General features: G+C 54.7%; 1 protein-coding gene across 5 annotated transcripts in view; it reads right to left on the bottom strand.

Moving 5' to 3' along the window:
* UBE2O (ubiquitin conjugating enzyme E2 O) overlaps window positions 1-13,877 on the bottom strand; it is a 56,379-nt gene that overhangs the window by 7,081 nt on the left and 35,421 nt on the right. For 2 of the 5 annotated variants that reach the window (XM_025468087.3, XM_035720720.1), the window contains exons 2-12: window positions 6,381-6,440; window positions 6,166-6,276; window positions 4,137-4,234; window positions 3,620-3,683; window positions 2,802-2,945; window positions 2,268-2,377; window positions 1,990-2,140; window positions 1,275-1,747; window positions 757-911; window positions 384-496; window positions 173-301 (exon numbers count right to left, since the gene is read on the bottom strand). In XM_025468087.3, coding sequence (XP_025323872.3) covers window positions 173-301; window positions 384-496; window positions 757-911; window positions 1,275-1,747; window positions 1,990-2,140; window positions 2,268-2,377; window positions 2,802-2,945; window positions 3,620-3,683; window positions 4,137-4,234; window positions 6,166-6,276; window positions 6,381-6,440 — 1,608 coding nt within the window. Of the gene's footprint in view, window positions 1-172; window positions 302-383; window positions 497-756; window positions 912-1,274; window positions 1,748-1,989; window positions 2,141-2,267; window positions 2,378-2,801; window positions 2,946-3,619; window positions 3,684-4,136; window positions 4,235-6,165; window positions 6,277-6,380; window positions 6,441-6,582; window positions 6,751-9,651; window positions 9,700-13,877 lie in introns of those variants that run through there. The other 3 variants (XM_035720719.1, XM_025468089.3, XM_049113895.1) reach the window with 3 other exon arrangements.

The following is a 13,877-nucleotide window of genomic DNA, read 5'->3' as shown; positions in this document are numbered from 1 at the left end:
GCTACATGAAGCCTGATCCCAAAGGTGGGTGAATCCTTGGGGAGGCCGTCAGGCAGCTGCCCTCCTGGGGAGGCACTTGGGGAGCCCAGAGCACAGCACGTCTTGTCTTCTGGAGCCACCTGGTGGCACCTCGAGGGACTGCAGATGCTGCCTAGGAGGCAGGCAGCCCTACCTCATCCTCCTTGTGAGGAGCTCCATCCTCAGTATTGCCAATGCGGATGACGATGTCAGTTGTGCGGAACCGGAAGTCAGGGTGGTCAGCAATGTCGTAGACACTCACGTCTTCCTCTTCTCCAATCAGCTGGAGGATAGGATGGGTCGTCGTGAGCCCAGGGGCCTGACACCTAGCCCACCATGAAGCAGTGTGGACCGCGTGTACTCACCTCCACGTCATCGCCACTTGGCCGTAGCTTGAACCACTTCACCATGCAGGTACGGCCCACATGGTCCCCGGACTGCACCACACCATAGACAGCGGGGTCCGGACAGCTCTGGACTGCGGAACCAGAGGAGGGAACGTCTAGGTAAGGAGTCCTGGTGGGGCCACCTGCCCCTCACTACATCTCAACCATAGCCAGGCACGGAACCCACATGTCCTCTGCCTAGGCTGGGAGACCAGAAAAGGCTGCCCCGGTCCTTGAAAAAGTGAGTCACCTTCTAAGGGGTTGTTTCCTCCCTGTCCCTGAGACCTCCGGCCCATCCCCCCTAAGCCCTGTCCAGGCCCTCTGCTGGACAGCCTTCTGGAGGCAGCACTACCTCGCTTGTCCACCACGAAGTCTCCAGGGCAGAATTCGTTGTTGTCCAGGTGGTGCACGGGAAAGAGGTCATTGGAGCGAATGTTGCACTCCACGGAGCCATCCTGCCACATGACGTCTGCCGAGGTCATGGTGGTTACCACCTCCACTGCCACCCTGCAGGCACGGTGCCACCAGCCAGCCAGGCCACACAAACGGGCGAGAAGGAAGACAAAGCGGTCCACATGTGCTCACCTACACCTCCCCTGCCCTGCAACCTCCTTGGAGAAAGGTCTCCTTTGGGAGACCTCGTGAATGTGATCCCAGGGGCCAGACCTGGGGCCAGTGCCACCATGCCACCCGCTGCCCCACTCCCAGACCTCTCTTTTCTATCCAGGCCAATCCGAGACACCTCAGCTGGGTGCCTCTGAGCCCACAGAGGGCTTGTGGACTGTGTATGCTTGTGTGTGCAGGCACCAAAGGGTCAGCCCCAGGCTGGACCTTCTCCAGTCAGCAGGGAGAGGCGCCCTCTGGGTTTACCTGTCCCCCGGCTTAAAGTCACGAGTGATTTTATTCTTCTTCCGCTTGTGTTTTCGCTTTAAGTTCTTGATAGACAAAGGGATGCTCTTTTTTCTGCTTGTACCACTGCCACTCTGGGAGGAAGTGGTGGAGCTAGCAGAGGAGGTCACCGAGCTGGTGTCATCTGTGTCATCAGCAGCCTCGTCATCCGCGTCCTGCTCTGCTGAGTGCAGCCTGTCGTCTCCACCTTCCTTCAGCAGGAAGGGGGGCAGCTGCTCACTCGTGTCCTGGGCTTCCTCTGAGCCCTCATCTTGCATGTCCACCGGGCTGGTGGACCCATCAGGCGTCTCTTCGGGACTGACGGACCCTGTTTCGCTTTTGGCTTTGGCCCCTCCTTTCTTTCCTGGGTCCTCCATGGAATGGTCTCTAGTGCATTGGGTGTCCGGGGAGCAGGACATGATCCTCACAACCTGCTTCTTCAACAGGCGCTTCACCTGTAAGGGTGGACAGGGAGGGCGGGGGCTGTGGAGCCGCAGGACCACCATGGCCCCACCCTGGGCATGAGGGACACCCAGGCAGCTTGGGGAGAGGGGGGCAGCTATACACACCTAGGTGGCCTGCAAAGGAGATCAGGGCTGCCCCCCAAGGCCTAAAGCACAGACTCTCCTTCCTGGCTGTGGAAATAGCTCAAGGCCAGTTCCTCAAATGCCCACCGATCCCAACCCCAAGGACATACCTTCTTGGCCATAGAGCCCTCCCCCTGGGCGCAGTGTTTTTCTGGACATTCACAGGCAATCTTGGCCGGCTCTACCTTGGCTGGGAAGACATACAGACAGCGCTCTCCAAGCTGCCGCTGAGCATGGTCAAAGCATCCGAGACGCTTCACCCTGGGAGGGAGAAGTGAGGAGTAGGTCAAGGATGATCTCGGCACCCCCACATCTATGACTCTGGCCCAGAAACTTGCTCAGGGCATGCCACTGGGGTTGTTGGAGTGGGCACGCAGGAGCCACTCACCTGCCTAGGTTTTCCTGGGTAATGACAGAGGGCGGGGGGCTGACGCTGTCCGTGCCCCCTGGACAGAAACTCTTGGTAATCCATGTGACTTTCAGCTCTACAACTTGTACCTGGGGATGGTGGGTAGGACAGGGCCTTAGTCAGCAGCTTAATAGCTCTCTTGGTTAAGCAGCTGCCCTGACCTCCAGAGCAGGAAGCAGATCTTCTGAGAATGGGCCCAAGTATGGCACCCGCAGAGCAGGCCCCACCTATGACAACTACAGCCTCGTCCGAGGGATCACCACCCCATCAGGGCCCAAAGGAACTGCCACTCGCCACCGTCCCACCTTGCTCACTCTGAATCAGCGAGTCTTGGGGACATCTGCCCACCCGCCACCCCATGACCACACCCTGGCTTCCCTTTATTTAAAGCCCTTTCTGATCAATAGGGCTAAGGAGCCGGGCTGAGCCCTCAGAGCAGACGACGAAGGTGTGGACGAAAGCTCAGCTCCAGGGCACGGAGTCTGAGGACGCGGCCCCCTGCCCAGCCCCTACCTCTTCCACCACCACTCGGAATTTGCTCTTGGTACTGAGCACAGGCTTGACCCCTGACAGCCACTGGACGCTAGAGAAGATCTTGGCAGGGCCAATGAGCACCTGGCCTGGGTAGAAGCCGTAGGAGTCATCAAAGAAGAGACCCTGCAGGGTGTGGGGCCAGAGAAGAAGTCCTTGTGAGTGGCATCTCCTCAGGGGCTGGTGGTCTGGGCATCCACCCCTTCCCTCACCTCACAGTGGCATGCTCCCCACTGCCCCAGGCTAAAACAGACTCTAGGGCTCCAGAGCAGCACCTCCTAGACCTAAAGTGCATGTAAATCACCCAGAGAACTTACCAGAATGTACCTTTGACTCATTCTAACAAGCTCTCAGGCCATGTCAATGTTGTCGGCCAAGGGTGACACTGCAAGGACTCTAGAGGGCAATAGTCCCCAAACCTGTTTGATCATGCACTCGCCAGCCCCCCATATTTGCAAATGGTCACACATTACTGTTCTCAAGTAACATATCGTAATGACAGTGTACAGACTCTAATACTAAAGAATGGATGTTTTTTAGGATGAGATCCAGTTAACACAATGCAAAGAAACCTTCTAATACTCCTGCCCATGCCCAGACCTTAGGACCTTCTGGTGCATACCTACCCCTTCTGTGGGAAACCACTCTGCCTAGAAGCAGCACTTGCTTAGCCTAGGCTAGCTCCCAGCTCTTTGCTAAGTGGTCATCCTTCCTGGCCAGCCCAGAGGGCAAGGGAACATGAGACCCTGTCCCCCCAAGCCTGCCCCCGCAAGAAGCCTGCCTGGGTGGAGCACACGTACAGAGTCACTGACATGGGGGCAGACATCATAGAGCTTGGCGCCATCTTCTGTGTTCATGGAGCACCTGAAATAGTGAATGAACAGGGGTTTGGTTCACGGGGCAAAAGGACAGAGTCTCAGGGGAGGCATGGCCCCAGGACACGCTATGGTGCTGACCAGTATCAAAAGGAGTTATCGAGAGGCATCAATATGCTGGCATGCCCTAAAATGGTGTGAATCATCCTCTGCCCACAGCTCGGCCTCTACACTGGTACAAGTAACTCCCTCAAAACAAATAAGACCTTAACCCATATGTGACTGCTCACTACCATTAAAAGGTGTCTGAAATAAAGCATCACCCCTAGCAGACACTCTAAATGAGGCCAGGGCAACAGGAGACTAGCCCAGGGTCAGACCCAGTGCTTGGAGCTCATGTTGTCACAGGCTCTGGGAAAAAACATCCTTGGCCCCTCCTCCCCATGGGCGGCCCCCCTCCCCAGGTGGCCCCTGCAGAGCAGCCAGGTATGGCCAGGTATACCTGGCACCGTTGGATAGCTTCAGGATGATCTGGTTCTTTAAGTCGTACACCTTCCCCAGCCAGCAGTCATAGGCAATGTAGTCCCCGTACATGAAGGGCTGCAGACCAAGGGAACAGGGGTGTGAGAGATGCAGGCGACACTGGTGTGCAGGGCACCAATTCCTCTCTGCCCCGAGACACATGAGGCATCCAGATGGCTGCCTGGGCCAGTCGGCCACTGGCTTTCCCCACCAAGAGTTCTATGCTGCATCCCAGCTTCCCTCCCCGAGGTGAAAGAAGAGGCAGCAGGGGCTGCTTCATGGCAACGAGAGTTGTGCAGAGGCCCTGGGGCCTCCATGGACACAGGACTCTTGGATAGGAGTGAGCTGTGGAGGTGGCAGGTGGAGGGTAGTTGATGGACAAGTAAAGTGATAACTAATACACTGAGGATATCAAAGAACCAAGTTTCTTACCATTAGGGAAGGGACTCACTCATACAGAAAGGGGGAAGCGGACAAACTCACATATCTTCATGTCTATGTAGAAGAGGTACTGACAAATTCAGATGTGCCTACATGTATGTACACGCATTTCTGTCCGTGTCCACACACGGTCTGTCCATACAATAGTGCTGTCCCGAAAGGCCCTAGTAGCAATGAGTACACCTAGCCTCCATCTAGATCTTGGTTTTTAAAATATCATTCTCCTCTGAAAGGAACCAAGGCTCTTTGGAGAAATGATTCCAGGGCTGGAGCAGGAAAGGTAGAAAGTAAGAAAGCGCTTAAAAAGGAAAAGAAAAAAAAGATGGGCATATGTATGTCAAAAGGACACAGATGTCAGCTCGAAGGGGCTCTCACTGGCTAAATCTGGGATAATTTCAGCTACAAAACAAATAATGGCAGTCACAGATTACAACCGACTGGGTAAGACAGGAATCTCCGAGTCCACGCGGATGTACAAAACAAATGAGTACATAAATGAGGCTGAAGGAGAAGCTCTACTGCCCAGAATGCCGACTCCTGAGCACGAGGAGGAACGTCGGCATCGTACAGCTCCCCTCAGCGACCATCAGAGCGCTGGCTGGCTGGGTGGGTGGGTGGGGGGAGTGGAGGGTGGCTCACAGAGGCCAGCGGATCGGGGTTTCACAAGTGACAGGTTACTGGCGCAATCCCGGAACATCTCACAAAACAGGATCACTTGCAAGGTGTGAAGGTTGTGGCAGCACCAACACAACAGGTCAGAGTGGACACCCCCGCTGTGGCCACTGGACATCAGGGCTCAGGAAGAGCTCAGGGGGCCCTGGGCGGTCCTGCCAAGGATGCAGGTGCCTGAGTCTGGTCAGGAGGCCATGTCACAGAGGTCCATGCTCGGGGTCAGCCAGTGGAATGTACCAGGGTAGGACGACAAAGCAAGACTGGGGAGCAGCTCCAGATGAGGAATCAAAGAGCTGACAACTAAATGGAAAGTGTGCTCCTGAATGGAATCCTGGATCAGAGGGGGAGAAAGGATATTGCTGGGACAGCTGAACAGGGTCTGTGATCGGACAGCAGCGCACCAGTGCTGACTTCCTGAACTGGGCGCTGAGCACTCCTGTTTGGAAGAAGTACGTGCTGCAGTATTTAGGGCCCACGGGGTGCTCCATCTGCAGCCTGCTTTCCAGGGTTTCAGACAGAAGAGCAGGGAGCGAGAAGGAAATGTGGGGAACGGAGGAGGAAGGTGACGGGGCAAAGGGAGGGAAAGGCTCACAGCCAAGGAGCCCAATGGTGCCGGGAATGCAGGAACTCAGAGCTTCTCCTGAGTCTGAAGTCATTTAAAAAAGAAATTAAGGAAGAAATTTGTTTTTCCAAAAGTGAGTATGAGAGAAGGAAGGAAGCTAAGTAGTGAAAACCACACCAGCAGTCCACGCTGGAGGCCCAGGGATGTGGCTCGACCTCACATTCCAACGGCTTCCTCGCAAGAAGCGCCACTCAGGCACACACAAACAAGCCCCCTTGAGGGCCTGGCCAGAAGCCGGAGACACCCCAAGAGGGCGGTGGATGGGGCTGCTCACCCAGATGTGCTGGAGGTCCTTGCTGTTGACAGGATAGATGATGCAGTTGGTGCCGATGAGCTTGACAGCACAGTCGATGCTGACGTCTATCACGGTGCCACACTGACTGTCCTGGGGAGGAGAAGGCATCCAGGCCCGAGCAGGCGCACAGCACCAGCCACCAGGGCAGACCCGGCCCAGACAATTCCCCAGGCAACCCCCGCACCAAGACTCACAGTGGATCGCATGTGCCGGACCACGTCCCGGGGTACCACGGAGCGGTCCTCTAGTTTCAGCTGGGAAAGAGAACACGGTGTGACAGAAGGGCCTCTGACGTCTGTATAGGGGGCATTTTTCTTCCAATTTCTCACTGAGGTGTGAGCCTATACACCGCCCAATGCACAAATCCTAAGTGTGGCTTTAGCAAACGCCACACACCTCTCTGATCGCACCCAGACGGAGGGGCCCAACCGGAGGCAAACACCGCAAGTGGAGGTAACTGCGACCACACAAGCCTGCGGATCATAGAAGGCCTCATTTCAACAAAGGCCTCAATCGCCGTCTGTTGTACAGCAAAGCACTCTGCCGGGAGCGGAATCCTCCTCCTCCTTTCTCCGAGTGCCTGCCTGGCCCTGCTGCTGAGCGCCGCGCAGGGGGGTGGAGGAGGAGCGTGACACTGGGCTGTGTGGGTCACCCTGAAGGCCGCTATCACCCGACGCGACCTTCTAATCTGGGCTATCCTTTCTGGCCAGCCGCAGCCAGCCGCGGCCCGCTCCTTATCTGCGGCGCTGCAGAGGACTGCGGCCGCTCAGGGTGGCCGGCCCTGGAGCCCAGCCAACCGCACTACGAGCCTGACCCATCCCTCCACCAACGCCCAGCAACAGCCGCCTCTGAGGACAGCTGGGGCCTCTCGAGAGCTGTCCCCTCCCTGTGCCAGGCCCTGGAGCCCCCACCAATGGCCCAGGAGGAAGATGGTTCTCCGCCAGGCCAGCCTGTCTTCTTTGCTGGCTCTGCAAACCTGGGGTTCTTCATTAAGCCAGGGTATGGGGTGAGGCTCCATGACTGCCCACCTCCTTCTGTGGGGGGCACCTCCAGCATCCTAAACCACAGGGATGCAAGAGCTGGTCTCTCAAACAACAGCCAATCTAAGACTCCTCAAGGTCACACTGGCCCCACTCCCAGGCCCCGGGCGTGGAAAGGTGACCGCCATGGAAAGAGAACTGAGACACTAAAAAAAGGAAGGCATTGGCTCAAGATCCCTGCAATTGTGGTAACGACAGCTAAGACAACCCGGCTATCACGAGGACAGGACTTGACAAAAAACTAAAGGGGAGGCACTTCTTAGTCAGAAGAACACGTGACTCTTGGTCTTGGGGTCGTGAGTTCAAGTCCCACGCTGTGTAGAGAGGTGATCTAAATAAATAAAACCTTTAAGAAAACCAAAAAAAGTGAAGGGGGGGAGCAATGGGCTCCACCATTGACAAGGGATAGAGATTTTCTTACATAGGAACCTAAGCCCACGATCCAGACACTTGGCCATGTCAGCTCTGAAACCTCAGGCAAATCACTTCCGTCCACATGTACAAAATGGGGTGGGAGCAGCCATCTCGGAGCAGTTGAGGAGATAATAAGGCAACGAAAGCAGATGATCACAGGGTGCTCGGCACACAGTAAGTGCTCAGCAAATGCCAGATGTGATTACTCCATGCGACTCCACTGTCCTGCAAGGCACAGGCTGGAGACCTTGTGTGTACAGGCTCTCCTTCCCTCTGCTCGAAGATCCCAGGAGGCGGGGAGGGGCCACGTGGAGCTCTGCTCAGGGTCTGCTAGGATGACAGTGCCACTTTTCTAACTCCAAGAACTTCCCATGCTCTAACCCTCTGTGCCCAAAGCTCTGGTCTGGGATGTGGTATTTTAGTGCTGTCCCACCCTATCTCAAACCTCTGCTCCCATTTTAGACTTCAAAAAGCCACAATTGCAGGTTTTTCCAAGTTGCCATAGAAACCAAAGTTGCAGTGCCAGGAAATCCAATGGGAGAGGGACTGTTCTGTGTGGGGCAGGGCGGACACCAATCCCTGGTGTGACCTGCAGTCTCAGGCAGGCTGCCTCGCCTGCTAAGGGATCCCTGAGAAGAGCCCCAATTTGCGTCTGCAGATGGTGTCCCCACCCTGGGGTTTGTGTTGGTCCCTGACAGAGCTGTAGGGAAGGGAGTGGCACAGGCACAGATCCTGAATCACTGCGGTCTTAGATGGCACGCTGCCCAGTCTCGCAGCACCCTGGTGCAGAGGGGACACTGAGGCTCCCGCTCTGAGGCTTAAGTAGGAACAGCACGCTAGTGAAGGCTGGCATTACTGCAAGGCCAGGGCATGTTTTCTCCTTCCTGCCTTTGCGAACCTGTGCTGAGGCCGGCAGGTCGCAGTTCCCCGTGTTCCTGGGGAGGCAGGCGCTGGGGGGCGCTGGGGCTGATGAGCTAACACTGCCTTCTGGACGTGGCTCTCCCAACCTGCGCATTGTCTTTTGTCAGAGTCCGCTCCACCGTGAGGCTTGGTCTTCAGGCTCTTCTAACAACATCCCACGATGGAGAGGGACATTTCTCCCAAGCCCTGACAGTGTTAGGAGCGGAGCAGAGTGGGAGCAGCAGGGAGAAGAAAGGGGTGTGGTGGCCACTCTTCTGGCTATTTGCCTTCCCTTGGGAATTCCAGAAAATGAGCAAAGAGTGTCTAGAAGGGCTTTGGACAACTTGCAAGGGTCTCCCTCATCCTTCACAACTTTCCTGCCCAACTCCCTATGTCCCCACCCACAGGGGCACTACTTTCGTCCAGACAAGTGAGTCCTCTCCAATCTGTGTGCCTCTCCCCTGCACAGTCCCTTCCAAATGGCCCCTTCCTCTCTGTGCTCCCTGCATCACGAAGGCTCCCCACATCCCCACTCTGGAGGGCATCACTGTGCTCATGAAGACTCAGGGGCTCGGGACACCTCTGCCAACTGCAAATAGTGCTTATTACGTGTCAAGAGGTTTTCAGTTTTCTTGGCATACTGTCACTGTCATCCCCATTTGACAGATAAATAAACTGAAACGGGGAGAAAACAAGAAACTCGTTCACAGTCACACAGCGACACACAGGTGGACCCTGACTTGCACTCAGGCACCTGGCTGGAGACCATCCTCTTAACCACACAAGCTCATCCCTCCCCAGAGCTGCAGAGAGAGGAGCAGAGTAAAACCTATTTCTGGCAGGTCCACACGTGGTAAAAGACAGTGATTCCTCTCCTGGTCATAAAGGCATTCAACATTCTATTCCTTTCTGGGACAGGAGACTGGAAGGATCCGGCGCCCAGACAGCAGGTGCCTGGGACTAGCACTAGAGGGCGTGGCACCTGTCCACGGAAACATGACTCTGGAGCTCAACTAGTCCCCAGACAAAGCCCTGGCTTTCTGTTAGGTGCACCTCACTGCAGTTAAAAAAAAAAACACAAAAAACAAAAACCCAAAACAAAAAAATTTACCAGGGTGGGATCTGAGGTGGGGATGACTGTCATTACTGGCTCTAGAATGCTCAACGACCTCTGAGGTGCTGACTCTCAGCGTTTCTTGAGGGAGAGTGTAGTTGTCAGAAGATTCTGAACAGAAAAATAAAAAAAGATACGACACCAAAATGTTAACGTGTCTCTGAGTGAGAAGGGGCTATGGATGGCTTTTAAAAGGGGCATGTGGGGATCCCTAGGTGGCGCAGCGGTTTGGCGCCTGCCTTTGGCCCAGGGCGCAGTCCTGGAGACCCGGGATCGAATCCCACATCGGGCTCCCGGTGCATGGAGCCTGCTTCTCCCTCTGCCTGTGTCTCTGCCTCTCTCTCTCTCTTTCTCTCTGTGACTATCATAAACAAATAAAAATTAAAAATAAATAAATAAATAAATAAAAGGGGCATGTGTTAGGGCACCTGGGTGGCCCAGTGGTTGAGTGTCTGCCTTCAGCTCAGGTCATGATCCAGGGTCCTGAGATCGAGTCCTGAATCGGGCTCCCTGCGTGGAGCCTGCTTCTCCCTCTGCCTGTGTCTCTGCCTCTCTATGTGTCTCTTATGAATAAATAAATAAAATCCTTAAAAAAGGGAGGGGGCATGTGTTACCTCAGACAATTTTGGGACACAACTGTGGGACATCCTTTGCTCCCCCTGCCTGCTCTAGAGACGCGCATCCAACACCACCTCTGCCCTCCAGGGACAGGGATGCTGGCACTGCTCTGGAGGACAGCCAGGCTTTACAGAGGAGGTGACTCACCTGAACAATGAGCACCTCCCATGTGCCAGGCGCTGGGGAGACAAGTGCCTGCTCTCACAAAGCTTACATTCTAGCACAGTGGAGGAAATGCACGCACTTGCGTGTGCGCACACACATCAGGTGGTGCTAAGAGCCATACAGAAAAACAAGGCAGTGCAGGCAGGGGTGAGAGGGAACGGGAGAAAGCAGGAGTGAGTTATTTTAAATGGCTGGTCAGGAAAGGCCACTCCAAGGTGACATCTGACCAGAGATCAGGGCTGCCGTAAAGATTCATGTGCTCTGTGTGTTCAACAACCAGCAAGGAGGGCAGCATAGATGAGACTACTTCATTCAGGCCTTAGAGAAAAAACCGCAGGAAGGACCTGAGGTTCCATCCTCATTGAGATGGAACCCCTGCAGGGCTCAGAGGAGACTGTACGCGTGGCGATAATGTTAAAAGGATCCTCTAGGTGCTGGGGGCCAAAAACATGCTGTAAAGAGGGGTAGGGAGACCAACTGGCCCAGTGGTTCTCAACTGGGGGCAACTCTGCCCCCAGATTGCATTTGGACTGTCTGGACACATTTTTGGCCGTTACCAAAGGGAGTTTCTGATAATGTAGAGGGTAGAGATGCTGCTAGACATCCAATAATGCACAGGACACCCCCACCCCCGCCCTGGTACCATGACAGTGATCCAGCCCAAAGTATCTGCAGCGTTGAGGCAAGAAGCCCTGAGGCTGCCACTAGAATGGTGCGCTGAGACCAGAGAGGTGGGGGAAAGGATCACCCCGGATATGTTCAGAAGGCAGAGCTCATGAGGTGCCTCCCGTGGTCGGGATGCAATAAAATCACAGGGAAGAGGCAACATGGCAGCGAGGCCGGGCACTTCCATGCCACTCCCAGTCCAGCTCCACGGAGCTCTGCTCTGACCGGGAAGATCACTCTCCTCCTCCTGCCCCCACTGAGGTGCACACTGCTCCCCTGAGCTGCAGTCTCGAGGCCCACTGCTGACCACACAGCAGCAACAAAGCAGGTCCTACAACCCTTGATCCAAATCCTCACTCATAACGCTGCTCTCAACTGACCTGGAGGAGCCCAAAGTCGCTGTATAAGTTTGTTTCATGAATATAAAAAGACAAACTGAGGCTGATCAATAGGTTGAAAATAAAAGGAAGCTGATACAAGAAACTACTTTCAAGTGGATCTGAGCATCACATCCGTAGGATTTGGTGGGTGGCCCTAAGGGCTGGCCTTCTCAGCGGAAGCCAAGCACCTGCTCCGGGGAACACAGGTGGCTTCATTCCTCATCAGCCGCACCAGCACCAGGCTCCCGGTGTGACAGGGAAGTGGCAGGAAGTTCCCAATGAAAGGCAAAGGAGGGGCTTCAAGGTGCCTCAGTATTTGTGTCAAGGCTGGAACCCACGCACTCGACCACTGTCATCTACCGTCCGACTCTGGGGAAGGCCAAAACAGAAGAGATGTGGGTATCGTCCTTCAGACCCACCGGAGGAAAACCAAGCCTGTCTTTCCAGGAAAACAGTAATGTTCTCAATACCAGACCTTCAACTTACAACTGGGAACAGCTTCAAACTCAAAAAGCTCAGCATCGTGCCAAGCATCCACGGGGGGCTGCACAGCCTCAGATCACAAGGACAAGCTGACCGCCAGCCCCACACTGTGCCCTGGTGAGCGAGTGGAAAACTAGGGACAGCCTATAGTGGTCCAGGTTCAGGTTTGTATTCAGGGTGAGGTTTCACCAAACATCGCTGAACTGAGCCAGGCCCAAGGCCTCGGGAGGACCTCTCAGAAACCTCAAAGTGCTCAGCAAGGAAACCAGACTCTTTCTTCAGAAAAGAAAAACAAGCTACCCCGCAGCTTTGCCTGGGGAGGAGGGGAAAAGTGGCCCAGCCGACACAAGTAGGAATTAGGCTGTTTCCCTAAGCCAGGACTCAAAGGACAGAGTCCTGAAAGGAATATGAGGTCAGGCCAGCACTGGAAATTTCTAAAGGCTTACTACTCCCAAGGGGGTAGGAACAATCTGCGAAGCACAGTCCCTGCCACCTGCCAACAGTGTGAGTGGAGTGTGAGTCCAAGACACATTGGAGAAGGATGAAACAGGTCACCAGGGATTCCACTTGGGTTGGGGACCCCAGGGACTCCTAATCAGACCCCCACCCCACCCCTAGTCACAGATACTTCTGACGCTGTCTGTCCCTAAGCTTGAAGGGCCTAGCCACACTGTCCGTGGGTTCCAGTCCACGGCGAGCACCGCACCCCAGCAGCACCGCGGGGGGAGGCAGACGCCTGAGAGCACACACAGATGCTCCTAAGGCTGAGAAGCCCCTCAGCCCGGCTCGTTTTGACAGGGGTGAGAACAGAAGAAACCATTCAATAGGAACTTTGTTAAAACCTAGAATTGAGGTCAATTAATTTCTTTAGAGCTTCCTGTAGATTCAGGGCTAGAGGAGAACATACAAATGTAAAATAAGGAGTGCACACTGTTTTGAAAGAATTTTACAAGGACTCGGCACAGAGATGGGTGAGGAGTGGGAAGGCCCAGTGACCTTAACCTCCCTCTCCCCCCTGCCAACGCAAATACAACTGGGTGGGCAGAGAAGCTACTTATGCGGGACTGGAAATCTGTATGCTACAGTGAGGAATTCTGGAAAAGTTTTGGAAATCCTAGAGTGGAATGCTCCCTACAGCAGTGTTTTTCAAAACTGTGGGCTGTGACCCATTTGTGGGTTATGAAATCAATTTAGGGGGTCATGGCCAACACTAGGGGGGGAAAAAGGAAGTATCTACACGCATGACACACAGTAAGGCCAGGTACATTTGGGGAAACCCCTTCTAGGTGCAATATATAATGCACATGTGTCCTCGGCCATGACATAAAATGTGCATTCTCCGGTGGGTCACTCGAAGAAGTCTGAGAGCCCCCACCCTACCTGCCCAGTCTCTGTACCCAGCTCTGCTGCTTCTCTCTGCCTAGGGTTTCAGCCAGTTATACCAAGGGGAGAGAGGCTTCTTTTCTCATTGGAAGTTGGTCTGGAGCCAAAAACAAGCAAACAAACAAAAAACCCAGGATCTGTATGTTTGCACCCAGACACTGTGGGGGTCGGGTACTACGAACTCTCTCTGGCATCACTTACAGATGTCAGCATGGTGGCTTTCAGAAGGGGCAGGAAATGGCACTGTGGATAGAGCTAGGCTCCTCTTCTGGCTTCTTCCTAAGCCCGAGTTCCCAGTTACATGGGGCCGGGGGATATGACTGGTCAGTGATTCTAGAGTATGGCTGGGTAAGGACTTTCTCAGAGCAGTTGACCATCATGTGGCTAGCCCCTGACAACCCAACAATCAGCAAGCTGCCCACCTGAGGAGAGAAGGTTTTACCAGCAAAACACAAATGGCCAGAGGGCCTCACATGCCTGGGGAAGAGAGAGGACAGCTAGAAACGTCTGGGCAGAATGGAAGAAAAG

Source organism: Canis lupus, chromosome 9, assembly GCF_003254725.2.
Source record: "Canis lupus dingo isolate Sandy chromosome 9, ASM325472v2, whole genome shotgun sequence".
Lineage (NCBI taxonomy): Eukaryota > Metazoa > Chordata > Mammalia > Carnivora > Canidae > Canis > Canis lupus.
Note: the sequence above shows the minus strand (reverse complement) of the source record. Positions and strands in the feature narration are given on the sequence as shown.